Source organism: Filobasidium floriforme, assembly GCF_021052385.1.
Source record: "Filobasidium floriforme strain CBS 6241 chromosome Unknown HD553scaffold_18, whole genome shotgun sequence".
NCBI lineage: Eukaryota > Fungi > Basidiomycota > Tremellomycetes > Filobasidiales > Filobasidiaceae > Filobasidium > Filobasidium floriforme.
The window spans coordinates 286,796-302,612 of record NW_025763639.1 but is presented as its reverse complement, the minus strand read 5'-3'; the positions used below and the strand labels follow the sequence as shown (position 1 = coordinate 302,612).

General features: G+C 52.0%; 4 protein-coding genes across 4 annotated transcripts; 3 read left to right on the top strand and 1 right to left on the bottom strand.

Annotated features, from left to right (window-relative positions):
- Positions 1-56: 56 nt before the first annotated feature.
- On the top strand, positions 57-1,441 carry HD553DRAFT_315582 (uncharacterized protein). The gene is made up of 4 exons (XM_046180509.1): positions 57-348; positions 428-547; positions 631-697; positions 815-1,441. Exons 1-4 carry the CDS (start codon positions 76-78, stop codon positions 1,357-1,359), a joined length of 1,005 nt encoding a protein of 334 aa, XP_046034705.1. The 5' UTR covers positions 57-75; the 3' UTR covers positions 1,360-1,441.
- HD553DRAFT_336466 (uncharacterized protein) lies at positions 1,442-7,961 on the bottom strand (the record flags this gene model as incomplete). The annotated part of the gene is made up of 8 exons (XM_046182236.1): positions 1,442-2,747; positions 2,816-3,712; positions 3,854-4,146; positions 4,889-5,098; positions 5,153-5,304; positions 5,587-6,293; positions 6,391-6,526; positions 7,166-7,961. 8 exons carry the CDS (start codon positions 7,959-7,961, stop codon positions 1,757-1,759), a joined length of 4,182 nt encoding a protein of 1,393 aa, XP_046034704.1. The 3' UTR covers positions 1,442-1,756.
- Positions 7,962-10,759: 2,798 nt separating this feature from the next.
- On the top strand, positions 10,760-12,765 carry HD553DRAFT_325472 (uncharacterized protein; the record flags this gene model as incomplete). Its single annotated transcript, XM_046181616.1, has 8 exons — positions 10,760-10,784; positions 11,090-11,167; positions 11,320-11,326; positions 11,475-11,553; positions 12,000-12,083; positions 12,105-12,188; positions 12,234-12,591; positions 12,632-12,765. 8 exons carry the CDS (start codon positions 10,760-10,762, stop codon positions 12,763-12,765), a joined length of 849 nt encoding a protein of 282 aa, XP_046034703.1.
- Positions 12,766-13,852: 1,087 nt separating this feature from the next.
- Positions 13,853-15,793, top strand: HD553DRAFT_315580 (mitochondrial carrier domain-containing protein). The gene is made up of 8 exons (XM_046180508.1): positions 13,853-14,234; positions 14,326-14,366; positions 14,468-14,532; positions 14,613-14,965; positions 15,050-15,227; positions 15,306-15,329; positions 15,401-15,499; positions 15,580-15,793. The coding sequence occupies exons 1-8, from the start codon at positions 13,993-13,995 to the stop codon at positions 15,700-15,702; spliced, it is 1,125 nt and encodes a 374-aa protein (XP_046034702.1). The 5' UTR covers positions 13,853-13,992; the 3' UTR covers positions 15,703-15,793.
- The last annotated feature ends 24 nt before the right edge of the window (positions 15,794-15,817 follow it).

Here is a 15,817-nt window from a genome sequence, read left to right as displayed (position 1 = left end):
CAAGTCGCTCGAATGTCCACCCTCTGATATTGCCTGGTTGAACATGACAGTCATCCCTACGATTCGTTTTCATCTATGGTGTTGGCACTATCGAGATCTCTAGCTATCACTCGTCTTGTATTCAGACCGATCGCCTTAGCTTCCCGCCGAGCCCCATACTACCATACATCTTACTCTACCATCACTCAAAAACGCACAACCAAAATGTCTGACAAAGAGGAACAATCCGCAAAGCTCGATCTACATTACACCTCGGAGCGAGCGGAGGAGTTGAAAGAGAACATCGAGGCTGTGCAAAAGGAGATCGATGAGGTCTGGGCAGAGGTTGAAGGTCAAGGCGGGGTCAAGGTTAGAATAGCTCAAGCTCGTCACCTGTTCCTCTCCATCGCAGCAGCTGATGTCCAGTTGTTAACGATGATGAGGTTAGCCCCGACTGGTAGCGGTATCAAAGCTCAAGCCTGCTAGTGACATCAAAGCGTTGTACGATGCGGGGTATCGTCACTTTGGGGAGAACTATATTCAGGAGATGGTGGATAAGGCTCATGCGGTACGTCACCGCCGGCTTGATCTGAACAAATGCGAAGGGGAAACGTAGCAGCTTACAACGGTTATGCGTAACGCTTGGAGTAGCTGCCGACGGATATCAAGTGGCACTTCATCGGTGCTCTGCAGAGCAATAAAGCCAAGCTCGCTGCCAGTAAGTCCGGGTCTGGTTATCGGCCATGCCTTTCCTCGACATCCCGCTAACCGCGACCCCTTCCTACGTCACCCACCGTTTTTCGTGCCCCGATGCTTTCCTTGTTCCCAATTGTAGCCATCCCCAACCTCTATGTCCTGGAAACCCTCTCGTCCATCAAGACCGCCAACATGCTCAACAAGTCCACACCCGACGACCAGACCCTCAACGTGTACATCCAGATCAACACTTCCTCTGAAGATGCCAAATCCGGTGTCCAACCTCTTTCTCCCTCCAAGGAATCTGATCCGGAACCTAACCCAGAGGCTTCGGAGTTGATCGACTTGGCTACCCATATCTTGACCGAATGCCCGAGGTTGAGATTACACGGGTTGATGACTATCGGCTCGCTTTCCGCTTCCACCTCGAAATCATCAGTCGGCGGGAACCCAGATTTCGACACCCTCAAGTCTACGCGGACTGCTCTTGTGCAAGCTTTGAAGTCTAAAGGAGTCAAGGGCGCACCGGAGAGTGAAGGGGAGCTGGAGCTGTCCATGGGGATGAGTGCCGATTTTAAAGAGGCGGTCAAGCAGGGGAGCAGTGGGGTCAGGGTAGGGACGAGGATCTTTGGGGAGAGGCCGAAGAAGGTCAAAGCTGGGGATGGACAGGGAGTGACCAAATGAGCGAGCGTGAGCATAAAGGATTGAATCGCTGGCTGTATCTATAATCGTGTGAATCATGAGAGAGATGTTTTACAAAACAAGTCGGAGCTCGATCGATCATCGATAGGGTTGTCAAATACACAGAAGATCGTTCGGATCCGATTTCATACAAGAGATATCTATAGGCAATAACAAAGCATTGTCCGTGAAATGAGGCATTTATGGGGAGAAGAGACCTTTGAGGAACGTTTATGGAGATGAGAATCGTATGACAGCGTCGTGTATGGTCGTATAATATGGTGAGCCGTTCGCAGTCGATATCGAAAGGTGCAAAGTCCGAGCTAGGCGTGTAGGTATAGTCGTCGGTGCTTTGCACTCGGTATATCGTTCGACCCTCGAGGTCGAGGTTGAGGTTTCGTTAGATCCGGTTTTCTTTCGGGTGATATCCGATCCAATCCATCGGGAGGGGTCTTCGCTGGGGTAGAGATCTCCGCGAAGAAGATGTCGATGAAGAGGAAGATGAGGATGACATGGTCGAAGCGGAGGACGAGGACGATTTGTTCGACCGCGTCGTAGGGGCGGGAGAAACCAGGCCCGTCGCCATCTGGAGCGCGTTGCACGATTTGGGCACGATTGGTCTAGGTCGATGGGTGTTGTTGTCTTCGTTATCGTTGAGTTCGTGAGATCGAGATGCTTTGGGGTTACTATGCATCCCCATAGCTTTTTGGAGTGCGGACGAAGAAGGTGGAGGAGGGACCGATCGATGAGACGCTCGGAGCGGTGCACCGGGAGCGCGAATCGTCTCCTGGTGCTGATTGCCTCGAACGGGGGTGCGAGGAAGATCCCCGTATAGTCGGAATGGCGGAAGAGGGAATCGCATCTCTTCCTTCGATTCCCCCTTGGCTCGGGCTGGAGAGCCAACGCTCGGTGAAAGGGCGATGTATGGGGTGGGGTCTTCCTTGGCGCTGATGAGGAAGTCGGCGAACGTCGATGAGAGCATATCGCTCGTCTGCCCAGAGATAGGGCTCGGGGTAATCGGTTGTTCCGGATTTGATGAAGCCGTTGAAGAGAGGGAGCTCGAGCGGGATGATCGCGAGAGGGGACGGGGAGTGGTCATCGAGAAGTTGATGGCGTTCTTTGGCGTCGTGACGTCGAGAGAGATGGGCGACATCAATCCCGGCAGCTCGGCCGTTCGCTGCTTCTGACCAGATGGTTGGGTCGGGGAGAACGGCGAGCCTAAGACGGGCAAGGTCGGCTCTAGCGATACCCGCCAAGCGAGGTTGTTCTTGAGGTCGAGCGGCGGCGGACGTCTTGATGCATCGGCAAAGGCGGTGGACGGGTTGAACAGTTCACGACAAGGCGACATGCGAGATCCGAAAGATTCTTCGCTCGAGGTTGGTGATGCCGGTCTGGAGTCAACAACAATCGCACAAATTAGCTAGGGGTTTCAAAGACCTGCAATGAAAGCGTGACTCACCTTTGCATGTTTGGCGTGCGAGGGGTCAAAGCGTATTCGTACTCCCAAGAATCGCTGCGCTCGTGTAGGCTCGACATGTTCAAAGCGTCGATTTGAGGCCGCGTGCGGCTCGAAGAGGATGGCATGAAGAACAAATCGCTATCCTCGTCCTGGGCGGTGCCGTTGAAAGAGTAGGTTGGCTTGCGTTCGGTGCTGGCAGAAGCGGAGCCGATGAAGAAGACATCTTCCAGCGGGTTATCGATTTCGGTCGACGGTGTGATGCAATGCGAAACGTCCTCCGAAGTACAAGAGGTGGAACACGAAAAGGATTGCTGCTCGTGGAGGTCGACGTCAACGAACCCATCAACAACTGATGAAGGCTGTGCGTCTTCCTCCTCGTTCTCCGCTTGCCACCTCATCAACGCTTGCTCGAACGCCTCGCACTGTGTTTTCCTGATGGTCTCTTCCATCTCTGCTTCGCGTTCACCGTCTTCGTCTTCAGACACGGTCCAGAGTCCTTTCCTACTCGGTTCCTGCAGGGGAGATAGGAGGTGGTTGGATCGAAAGTGATTGCGCGGGACGTATTTGACTGGAGGTGCGGGCGCTCGTCGATGGGGAGCCGGAGGTGAAACGGGCAAGACGACGTGTGCGCGGGAGAATTTGGTCGGTAGCGTGATGATGGAGGCATTGTTCGCGTTTGAGGTGGAACGGGGCGAAACGTTGGGGCGTTTCAGAGGAGCCGAGGTAAATAGGGGTGACGGCGTCTGGGAGGACGAGTGAATGCCGAACGCTCGGACGAGGTTGTAGTTGAAATCGTTTGAGGTTGAAGACGAGGATGACATTGCGGCTGAAGCTCGACCGGATGTAATGGCAAGCGGTTTTGGTGGGGCTAGAGACGAGTAGGCGATATCGGGTGAGCTATTTGAACGAATCGGGCGGTGATTCGAAAGGAACCGCTCCACATGGGTCGAACGGAGGAAAGGGGAAGGAAGGGGCGAAAGTGCGAGCAGGACAAGGGGATGGGGGCTTTATGTGATCGACCCGTGTCTGATCACTCACCTCGGATAATCGCGATCTTCAGTTTGAATGCTGTGCCACCGATCGTGCAGGTAGAGCCGGAAAGTGCTGTTTGGCGGGCCGGGGTGGATACAGGTGATTGCACTAGAAACGAGGTCTAGCGCTCGTCCGCCAGGAGAGTTTATTCGAAACGCCTGGACGTTTGTACCTCGATTTGCAGTACGGGCAACGTGTGGCGTCGAGAGCTCGAGAGAGAGCTCGGGAAGATATCGACGACTTGATATGGTCGATGCCCGAATCGATGATAGAGTTTCTTTCGAGGCGTGCCCGATGTTCTATTTGATCGAGCTAGACGTTTCGGCGTATGATCGAAACTGTTGATCGCTTGGCAGACGAAAGGGGTTCCTTGTCGTTCGGTAGTCGGATCACGCGAGCGGGAAGAAACTGATACGCGTTTCGAGTTGGATTGATGGGAAGTCGCGAAGCGATCAGTCCGATGAACGGTTGATGAGGTGTGTGGATTACGTGAGGCGGATTTCGGGAGTGATCGATCGATCGGGCGGTAGTGAAGAGAGTTTTTGACGAGGGGTCGATCGGATTGATTTGAGTTGGGCGTTCGTGATATTCGTGACAGTCAGGCGTGAGATGAGTCGAGATCAAGGTAACTACCTTCGTCGTGTCTTTTAGTAACCTTTGAGTCGATGTGCAAGGAGAGCGAGTTTTTGTGGAGCGGAAAGGAAGGCCGTACGATCGACATTGCGGGAAGAGGTTATGCTCAGATACAGTTGAGTCCCTCTATATACATCGTCTCGAAAGTTTTGGCTCAATCGAAATCGATTGTTCATGCGAACAATGGGTAGCATCATCGAAAAACAAGAGCATATTGTCGAACCGACTCTCTGCCTCTTACCCTCTCGAAGCTCGGTCATCGGTGACGTTGTGATCGATCATCAACGGGCAACAGGTGGATCATCCCCTCTGCCTGTTGTGCCCTTGTTCTGCCTTTTGTGCTCGGACCATCCTTTGGCGGCATTGTCTCGGCATCGCGCTTACCACGTGTTCGGCACCGCGACTCACTCGTAAATGTTTCATGTTCAATCCCCGCTCCGGGCCGGAACATGCCGAGGCGGGAACAAAAGGACGTCTCGCGTCGCACAGACGAGAAGAGAGAACAAAAGCGACGCGCTTGCCACGAGCGTGTGAGGCTGAAAGCTGAAACGTCGACTCGGGTCCTCTTTTGTCCGGATGCATTTCTCGCTTTGTTCGGAAGCGAATTAACAGCTGTGGCTGTTTCGTGGCGCGTTGCGGCCTGGTACACATGGGTCGAACGAGATTGCATACCTTATCACTGTTTTCGCAGTCGGTCCCGCACTTGGCCGAACGGGAGCCGAGAACGAGACAAAGTTCAATTAGGCGTGGGAAAAAGGTGGATTGGTGGAACCGAACGCCGGGTCGTGGGACGCACGAGAGAATTCGCGCTGCTGAGTGACGATCTGTTCCTCGCCAAAGTCTATCATCCGATCTTCAAAGCAGGATACACCGAAAAAGGACCGCAAGCTACGAGCCGTCTATAGTATCATTACAAAGGCTGGTCTCCTGTTCTTCTGTCAACGATGGCCGTCGCTATGCCACGCGCGGCGCCGCCTGCCATCCATCTACCGGATCCAAACCGGTGAGATATCCCTGCATCTCGAGCCGACCCATCTGTCGAAACTCCCTGAGTGCCTTCATCAACTCCTCCCGTAAGTCGTAGCGAGACAAGAGATGCTTTTCACTGTCTCGGCGTGTGAGCATCATGGCGAGCGCGATGACGCTCAGCTGTCGATTGTGGTCTTCAGGAAGCGACATCTGTTGATCCAATCGATTCATGTCTTGATATGTATATAGGGAATGGAGAAGCGAGAGGCGGAGCTGATGCCAAATATCTGAGACTGCCTTCCTTTCCTTTTTCCGCATTCTGCGCGAATCTTGATGCTCCACCATCTTGCAGAATTCGTCCGTCTCCATGATCTCGCCCATCGAGAGATTCTGGATAGCGGCAGATAGATTCTGTTCCAGATTCGCCTGCTTGTTGACGAATATGGCGACCTGAGTGGAAACCAGATCCAGGTCCAAGCGTTTCGCTCCACCGCCTTCGTTCATGACGATGCTTTTCGCCCGACTGGTAGCGGTAGACAATGGCGGTTGCGAGAGATCAGTTCGGTCCGCCAGGCTCGCCACCAATGAGGAAGCCGGGATGAACTCGTTTTCAGAGTACGAGTACTGCGGACCCGTGTGCCCATGAGCGGCTCCCTTCAGTCGCGGCACATGCAGCCTCTTCAATACTGCGAGATCTCCTTCCTGAAACGTCGCTGTACCGGTATCGGCATCCAGTAAAGATGCGGTACAATTTGAGATATTGGTACGCAAGGTGTAGATAATCGATGTGTCATCAGCTTCAACAGCTAAATTTAGGTTTTCGGGGTTCGATTTGGCGAGAGTACTGTAGATGGTCGAAATACAGGAGGAGACAGGCATGGTAAAGAATAGTTGAGTATGAATTGGATGATGCTGTATGGATTTTCTTGTCGGCCGCATACACCTGCGCAAATTCTCTGAACTTCTTATACGCAAGGAAATACCAGATAAGTAAGTGGAATACAGGAGAACCAGCTAGCGACAGAATCCAATGAGAAAGGAAGTATCCGTAGGTCGCGCCATACACATAACGATCATCTAAGGATCACCGTACAGGTCGGAGATACTGTGTTCTGACGCCATATCTGACAAAAGAGAGCATTAACCTGTAACGCAATCATGATCCCCGGTCAAAGGAGACGACCGCAGCACGAAGGGCAGAATGATGGAGGGTGAGGGAATTTTTGGTGTCTTTCGAGCCTGATCCAGCAACTCCTTTGTAGATCGCGTGAGCGTCCTCCTTTCTGGATCACAACATCGATCAGCGACCTAGTTGAATCCCATGATCAGATATCGATGGCAGTACGATTCGATGTATTCTATTCTATCCGGACTGCGCATGTCATGGACTGAACCTATTTCGAGGGAAACAGGCAAAATCGGGGATGGCTTCCCTTCTGAAATGCTATCGGCGTCAACATCGAAGGCCGAGTCTTGCGAAGTGATGCTGTATGGCGACCATGAATACGTGCTGTAGCTACTCTATGATCCGCTCTGTCTTCTCATGCTACATATCATATTGTCATCAAACACGAAAAAGTCCTCAAACGCTCTCAGCTGGCGTCGATCCACCACTTCATAACCAGGGGTTGAGCTTCTGTTCATGGCCAGGCATATAAACCCTGCTTTCCTTCTGCAGCAAATCAAGAGCTTTGTAGAGGTATGATATCCCCTCACCCTTCGATACTTCCAAAAGATTGGGTGAATAGACGAGAAAGACCATCAGAACTATCTTGATAATCCATCCTTCGGCTTCATCGTTCTCTCTGATCCTCAGCTCCTCGTAGGCTGCACGTAGGGCTGTCGAGTGGATTTTACAGAAGCAGAGGGCCAATCTGCTGGCAAGCTCGTTGTTTGTTTCTGGAGAATGATGCTTCTTCTGATGGGCCATCATTTCCTCAGCGAGTTCAGCGATGGTTCCTAGGCTGCCGTTCTGCTCGAAAAATTTCTCGAACTCTCTGGCCAAGGCGATTTCCAATCGAGCCTGCTCAGACATGAAACGGGCAAGTCGTGTGCCTTTCAGATCGAAAATGAGTTCTTTGATTTCGTCGCCTTTGTTGATGATGATGGCATCACCGTATGGGGCCGGGTCGAAGGCGGAAGACGGCGATGTCCCTTCTCCGGTAACAAGTGAAATCGCAGATTTGTAAGTATCATCAGGCAGCTTGTCACAGATTTCGCCTTTGTCTTGCCGACCTTCTTTCGAGGCCCGATTGTATCTCAGTAAAGAGGCCTTGGGGAACGCCCTCCTACCTGGAAGAAACAAGGGCTTCAGAACGGCCAAATCGCTCGGTCCGGGTTGCTCTTCGCCCAGCTTGGAAGCTTCCAAGGAAACGTGACCCTTGGAGGTGACGCTGAGAATCCAAACCGATAAATAACTCTCGCAGGGTTGAGCTAGCCCCATAGATGACTGAGAGGTAGTACAAACGCTCCCTTCTGCCAGGCAATCGATGAAAGAAGGTGGATTGGACATGGCGATGAAGTAAGTGTGGATGGATCGTTGCTTTACGACGAAGAGTCTTTGTCAATCTTGCGATCTCGATCGTCTCTGTCATGGCTTCGCCGGACCTTATATATGTACATGCCGATCTATGCAGGCTTAGTTATAAGCAAGAACCCTGTACAGCAGAGAATCGCCAACAAAGGAAAGTCCCATATAAACCGTACAAAGCCAACAGCTGCGGCCTCATTCGGTATCTCTGGTTAGCGATTGGGAGCCGAGAGGCGTGATTCTCATGGTTCTCATTGCAATTCCACTGACTTCCTTTCTTGTATTGGCTGCCGACCCTTTGCCGGAACGTTTACGGGTTACACGTGCTATCAGCTCCTTTTCGGCATGTGACTCGGGAAAGTGCGACTGATCTCGCCTCTGTGTGTTCAAGGTTTCGATCGTCCTTCAGAAGTCGGTTCGACGTCGGTGTCTAAAACACGACTTGACACTGTGATACTGTACCTGAGTCCTAGTTGAGATAAACGATTAACAAAATCGATCGTCATACATAGGCGCTTCTCCGACCTCAGACCATGCGTGATTCCGAGATGAGGGCTGCTTCTCGCCCTCTGTACACTCCTTTTTTGAAGAACATTCCATGCTGATTTTCTTCCCTCTAGTACGAGTACATCCGCTTCTCTCAACTATGCTCATCCAGCTAATTTAAGGGCTTCCTTGCAAAATTGCTACTCTTCAACAGTTGCCGCCCACTGTCCCCCGGACGGAAGTTCACCGCCAGTGCGATATGTACTCGTATACTGGCGTCAGGTGAACCCATTCAAGATCAAGAATTGGGCTTATCAATTACTTGGCTAATCGAATTAGATATGTTCAAAGAACTGTCTGAGTGGGACTAACAAGCCACTCGATATTGCCGTAATAGGACGGGAACGGCGGGCAGCAGAGGATGACCTGAATTTCTACGATCCCAAGCGACACGGACGTGACCTGCGCGCTTTTCATGATAAAATATGTCGTCATCCTTCACAAAATAGGTAATTACATCATAGATCCTGAATTCACACGGTCCATAGCCTCTTCTGGGTTTTTGATCATACGGATTCTCCACAATTGTAATCTCTGCAGTCCTCTACAAGCTGTGATCATTTTGTTGAATCCGACCAGGTGGGGGCCATCTTCAAACCCGATGTGGAAGCACCCCTCCGTCTGCGACATCGCCAAGGCCCCGATCATAGCCACAAAGATCTCTCGTCTCTTGGATTCTGAATCCTCGAGTCCGTTGACTTCGGCAAGATCGTTATCGAACTCGTTTTGGGGCCAGTCCTCAAGCTCGGCCCTATAGGACTCAAAAGCCTCCTGGATATCGCTCCACATCAAGGTTTCGACCGGCAGTTCCTCTTGCTGCTGGAAAGTCTTCTGTTGGCTGAGGAGTTCTTTGTAGGCTTTTCTAACTCTTTCAACAGCAATATCGGACTCGAGCGGCACGAATACGTTTCCTGATTTTCGGGTCGAAATTTCATCGCTCATTCGCTTTCTGATCTTGAACTCCAAATCGAGCTGAGCTCTTCTCCATTCGATGTCATTCGTGGTCTGAGTCCTCAGTACGATCGGCCTTTGGCCTCTCTTCTCGATGACTAGAGCTAAGCTTTCCTGTCGCTCCGATCGGGTCGAACCCAGAGTGTCTAGGTTGGTCCAGACAGTCGGGATCGATTCGCTAGTGAACGTCCCTGGCCATTGCTCTGAAGGCTGGCAGGTAGTGTAACATATCAAGTTCTGGTGCAGGGAGTTCGGAAATTCTTTAAGGTCATTTAGGCTGTCAGGCGGACATAAAGAGAGGTTATCTCCCGACCGGTCGTACCAGAGGACTCCGCTTGAATTATCGTCTTTGAGAACGGCGAGGGTGTCATTGTCTTCGATTCGGCCTATGATAGACATGTCTGGTATTTGTCTTCTTGATTCGGTTGCGAAGAGAAATGGGGAGAATTTGATAGATGGCAGAATACGGAAAGTGTACCTAGCTTGGACGCCTTCTTTATACATGAATCGTTGGCTCCTGTTGTCTCTCGCATGACTCTCTGGCCGACGAGGCGGATGAAAGGAAGAAACTATTCGAGTCATTTTGACCCTCAGCCGCCGACATGACGATGGCGACAGTGAATGACCAGCACGTAAAGCCCTTGCCGAGGCGCCGATCTTGCTTCTCCATACTGTAATATAATGGACTTCATCTATCTTGGACCAATAAAGGACCCATCGGGCCCTGTCGCTGCATGAATCATTCAAATTCAGCCGAGATACAGACCGCTCTACCCTGTCTTTCCCTGCATCCTCTCTGTGAAAGCACCAAGAACCCTAGAGTTCAATGTCTGAGAAAGGCACCTTGGCCATCCTTGGGGTCATCTCAAAATCCTTCAATTGATAGTAAAATAGCCGCCATGACAAAGGCAAAGGGGCCGTCAACGTGATGTCGAGATTACGTTCAAATAATCACAGCTATGTTTATCCACGCGGTCGTACCCTTCCTTTCGATGTCGAGATCAAGAACGTTGTCGGATTGTCCATAAAATGACTCGCGTCAGAGTGTGGCGATTGCCATGTGGTTCGCAGTGCGATCCGGTTGAGAACCTCAACAAAGGAATGTCCTTATACACAATCACAACGTACGACGTAGATAAGAAATTGCGTGACCGGATATACGAATGACAAGGAGCCCGGCTGTAGGGAGCCTCGAGGTCGGCCGAGTATCAAGGACCCAAGGGTCAGCCGAGGGGCTTTTGCCCACTTCCTCTAGCGCGTAGGAATGCCGAGTAGTCGCGTCCATGGCATCGCATCTTGTTCGCTATCGTCAGTGGCAAACGCTAGTAGTCATGAAAGGAAAGCTTTCGCTCTGTCAGCCACCTTCTTTGGCACTCAAGTGTGAATGACGAGGTTCTCAGCCCAAAGAGACGAATGATTCCCTCTGATGGAGAAAGGGAGAGGTTGGTAGAGATGCAGGAGAGCAGAGGAAGGGGGAAGAGAGGGAGATCATGTTCCCGCCCCACTCGGTCGGTCTGATGATCGACCAATAGTACTGCGTGATTTGAGCGTAGCCTTCGATTGCAAGCATTCGGTCATCTTCATTCCTGATTCCTCTTTTTTTTGGCGATCAGGAATTGGAAATTTGTCACTGCCACAACTTGCGAATCATCAACTCTTTGCTAGCAAAGCCGAACATGGGATCGACGTCTGTGAGCCAACCTGGATACACTGGTATCCAAATGTCTCACCTGCGAATGGGATTCGGCGGTTGAACGCAAATGTGACCTCAGCCCTTTGGTAAGCCGTGTCAGCTGAAATACCTTCTCGCCAAGATAATACCATGTCCCTCTAATGCCGTTAGCTAACAGGTGCGTCGCCTAGTGACAGCGCGGCCCCATGACGACATATCCCTTTGTCATGTGCTCATAAACAGGCAGAATAGATACCCCAGGGTTATCGAGAAAAGAACGGACTATTAAGCGTAAAGGACACAGTATGATTGCGTGCGTCTCTCAGCAATCAGAAATCGCCAGCTGCCCAAACTGGGCATCGCGATGCTCAAGTCGTATGTATCTTGTGGAACCATGTTCGAAAAGTGAGCCCTTCGTAATCCTCTTACCCTTGCTTGAATGCGCATGTGAACTATTCTTTCTACTCAACAAGAGCGCAGTGGTTGAGCGATCTCGGCAATTGACAAGGGCGGTCTTTCCTGTAATAGCACTCGTACGATCCATCTCCTTGACAATGTAATAGTGGCGATCGAGAGGTACTGGAATAACAGTCAAGGGTAGTAAAGCATGAATTCATCGGGTCTGTCGAAGGAGAAATTCAGACTTATATAAGTACAACAGGATCATGAATCTCACGAAACGACCCTTCAGAGAAGGTCCATGGCCAAATAACGAATCGACTTGTCTATCAATCATCATCTGACGTCTCCCCCTCCTCTCTCCTCCAGGGTCGCACCATATTCACCTCTAGATCCGACGATGTGGGAGCGCCAGCGGGGTCCAAGTAAAGGTTCGTGTTCACGTTCAGAAGGCATACCCTTTCGAGATCCCGACATGCCTGGACGAGTTGCCCGAAAGCAATACGGGCCTCGTCTTCGTCCGCAAGCAGACGTCTGTGAGTGTGGCGTTGAGACAGAGCCAGAGCTTCGACCATGCTGACGAGGCGTGCCCATTCCTTCTTCTTGTCTCCAGACACGTCATCGAACTCTTTCTGCCAATGGTCAGCGTTCCATGCTGTAAGAGCCGGTTTCACGATCTCAAACAGTTCTTCCAGTACTGCATAACGCTCAGAGTTGTATGGTTCCAGGACTGGTGCGACCTGGCCTGCTTCCGGCTTAGTCTGGTGGGCCTTGAGTTTGTCGTAAGCAGCACAAAGGGCCGTGCTGATGCCCAGATCGGTATGATCCCCGTTTCTTCTGATGATGCCATCTGCTTCATTTTCGATCTGTTGAAGTTGGTGGTACCACTGTTTCCAAGGCACACCGCGCGACTGCAAGATCAACCCTTTCGTGCGGTTATCCTCATAGAGTATCTGTACCTGCTTGTGTTCATCGTCGTATCCCAGGCTCATGGGTATAAATACCGACTGTCTGATTCGACTTTCATCTACGGTGGAATCTACCGTAAATACCGACATAAGTGTGCCCGCCGGGCTGGCGTCAGTAAACGACGGGCCATACGGTCGCAGCGTCAACGTGGGTGGTTCGTCTAAGTTGAGCACATTTACGGTACTCTCGATGATTGCCAATGTTGCACGCGAGCCGGGAGCAGGGAGCTCGTTGGGCCAATCGACGTAGACCCAGCGACAGTAAGTTCGGTGAAGTCTCCCCTAGATTCGAAGGAGAGATCACGCCAATAGGCCCTAGAACTCGACGGCATTGTTGCGAATCAATCAAGTGGGACGTGCGAGCTTTGAGTGAACTAATAAAACTGAAGGATATCACAGCTGAAAGCGACAACCAGACTCACCACACACGAACACATATACATTTATATATCTTTCCCCGCCGGCCCGATATTGCTAACCGCGAGATGGTACCATCTCTGCCGACCATCACAAAGGAGAAGCAAGCTTACAAATGCTATAGTGTGATGGAGAACGTTAACTCGGCATCACGAACGTTCCAAGCGAGCCGCAGGTCATATGAGGATGGCGCAATGGAGAACAAAGGATCGTGTGGTATGCTTTTCAGGCGAGCCGTCAGCTCTGAGATCATCATAAGAAACACAGCCACCGCTCTGGACAGCTTCCCCACAACCGAGTAATTCGCTCACTTGCCGCCTGCAGCGGTAGCCGCCGTTATGAAAGGATATCACCGGCTGTCAAGGTGCAAGCTTCTCGGTCGAGGAGGTTGTCATATGATCGCCGATGAATTAAAGACTTGATTGAGTGAACTTGATGAAGAAGGTTATTCGAACAAAACGGTACTTGGATCATTCGTCAAAGGCCTGTCACCGCGATGTCGAGCCAGTTCTCGGCTATGTAACCGTCGAGATGAAAGGAAGCGCGTATCTGCAATACATGTAGTATTGGTGAGGTCGATTCAGGATATCCCAGGGGGTCTTGCCGAACCATGGCGAGACGTCGTTGCGAGGCTTTGAGCTGGACATGACTCTATCCTGGAGGACTGCGAGTTTTGCCACCCTCGAGGCTTTTGACGCGGCGAGATGTTTCGAGATGTTTCAGGTTGTATGTCACGTGACCGCATCAACATGGGCTTTTTCGGACCGATCCGATTAATCCCGTGAAGTCGGAAGAACGGGTCAGCATCCGCGGTGCGACCCTGTTGGCAGCAGTTGCACCCAATCTTTTTCGCGAGCACCACACGAAATGACGACGAACGCGGGCGGCCGACCCTGTGTCTCCGTTTTCCTCCTCCAGCCAGCGAGACCCAGCCACCTTCCCGGCTCATACTTTGTTGTAATTCGACATCAACAACCTCATTCCAAAGCAACCTCGATTTCTTTCAGGTAACCTTTACACCCCCAAAAACACCACTCACTCTTTCCGTTTCTTCCTCAAAATGGCTTCCCGAACTTACAACGCCAACCCCTTCTTCTCGTCCGCCTTCTTCGCTCCCTCCATCGGCGAGAAGATCGACAACGCTACCGCCCAGGCCCAGGCCAAGGCCGAGGAGCTCAAGGTCAAGGGAGAGAAGATGGCCGGTGTCTACGGTGACAAGGCCTACAACAAGTTGCAGGATGCCAAGGAGATCGTCAAGGACACCGCCTCGGTCAACCCTACCGGTGTCGACCTTTACGCCAGGTTCGTCGAGAGAGCGCGTGGTGGTTGGGCAAGTGGAATGTCGCCGAAGGCAGATGCTAATACGTTTTGTTGTCCCGCTTGTGATCGTCAGGTTCGCCCTTGCCGGTGCCCTTGGTTGTGCCATCACCCACGGTAAGCATATTGACGATCTCCAGTCTTTGTTTACCCCTATCACGCGAGGCTGACCTTGTCGTTGTATCTACCGCCTACCTGTTGATGTTTCGCTATTATAGGTGCCTTGACCCCCGTCGATGTCGTCAAGACTCGAATCCAGTTGGAGCCCGAGGTTTACAACAGGGTCAGTCCTGCCGTCCTCCCTTTGTCTGCGCTCTACCAGATCAGACTACTGACATTCCTCACGACATCCCCGACCTACAGGGTATGGTCAGCGGATTCCGACAGGTCATCGCCAAGGAGGGTGCCGGCGCCCTCTTGACCGGTCTCGGACCTACCGTCGCCGGATACTCGGTCCAGGGAGCCCTCAAGTTCGGAGGATACGAGTTCTGGAAAAAGGTCGCCATCGACACCGTCGGTATCGACTCGGCCCGTGAGAACAGGACGGCCATCTACCTCGGAGCTTCTGCCATCGCCGAGTTCTTCGCCGATATCGCCCTCTGCCCTCTCGAGGCTACCAGGATTCGATTGGTCTCCCAGCCCAGCTTTGCCAGTGGGTTGTTCCCCGGTTTCGCCAGGATCGCCAGGGAGGAGGGTGTCGCCGGTTTCTACGCCGGGTGGGTCGCCGACTGGCTCGTCTCAATATTGCCATAATCTTCATGCTAACTTTTCACTTGATGATTCTAACCCTCGACTCGTAGATTCGGACCCATCCTCTTCAAGCAGGTCCCTTACACCATGGCCAAGTTCGCCGTCTTCGAGGTCGCCCAGGAGAAGATTATCGCCGCTACCGGAAAGACCAAGGACCAGCTCGTCGGTTCGCAGTTGACCATGGTCAACTTGGCCGGAGGTCTCATCGCTGGTATGGCCGCTGCCGTCGTGAGTAGCAGCGTCGTCTCTTCTGTTTTTGCTTCCGACGCATGAGCGCTGATGCGATTTTGCTTCCGCGTGTTTTAGATCTCGCAACCCGCCGACACTTTGGTGAGCCTCGATTTCGCTCAGATCGTATCAACCTGCATTTGCTGATCGTCCTGTATCCTCCATGCGTGCAGCTCTCCAAGATTAACAAGAGCAAGGGAGAGCCGGGTCAGGGAACCACTTCCCGATTGATCACCATGGCCAAGCAGCTCGGACCCGCCGGTCTCTTCACCGTACGTCCTTCTTCGTCATCGCGACCCATCGTCGCCCGCGATCTGTAACACTGACCCTTGATTTCGTTTGCGTACAACAGGGTATCGGTGCCAGGTTGTTCATGATCGGTACCTTGACCGCCGGTCAGTTCATGATCTACGACGACATCAAGCGAGCTTTGGGAGCCAAGGGAGGTGCCGAGATCCAGAAGGTCGCCAAGTAATTATTGTAGGGCTGTTTTACTCTCATTCGATAGACGGTTCTTGCGATATCATATATACATCTACAGTTCTTTTCGTCTGTTACGAATTGGGAGGGCGCAAGGTTCCATGACGGGA

Bases quoted from the DNA above. Each gene is read 5' to 3' on its own strand.
- HD553DRAFT_315582 (XM_046180509.1), top strand. From the start codon at position 76: ATGGTGTTGGCACTATCGAGATCTCTAGCTATCACTCGTCTTGTATTC. The intron at 349-427 runs GTTAGAATAGCT...TGATGAGGTTAG, and splicing joins AAGGTCAAGGCGGGGTCAAG to CCCCGACTGGTAGCGGTATC. The intron at 698-814 runs GTAAGTCCGGGT...TCCCAATTGTAG, and splicing joins TAAAGCCAAGCTCGCTGCCA to CCATCCCCAACCTCTATGTC.
- HD553DRAFT_315580 (XM_046180508.1), top strand. From the start codon at position 13,993: ATGGCTTCCCGAACTTACAACGCCAACCCCTTCTTCTCGTCCGCCTTC. The intron at 14,235-14,325 runs GTTCGTCGAGAG...TGTGATCGTCAG, and splicing joins GGTGTCGACCTTTACGCCAG to GTTCGCCCTTGCCGGTGCCC. The intron at 14,966-15,049 runs GTGGGTCGCCGA...CTCGACTCGTAG, and splicing joins GTCGCCGGTTTCTACGCCGG to ATTCGGACCCATCCTCTTCA.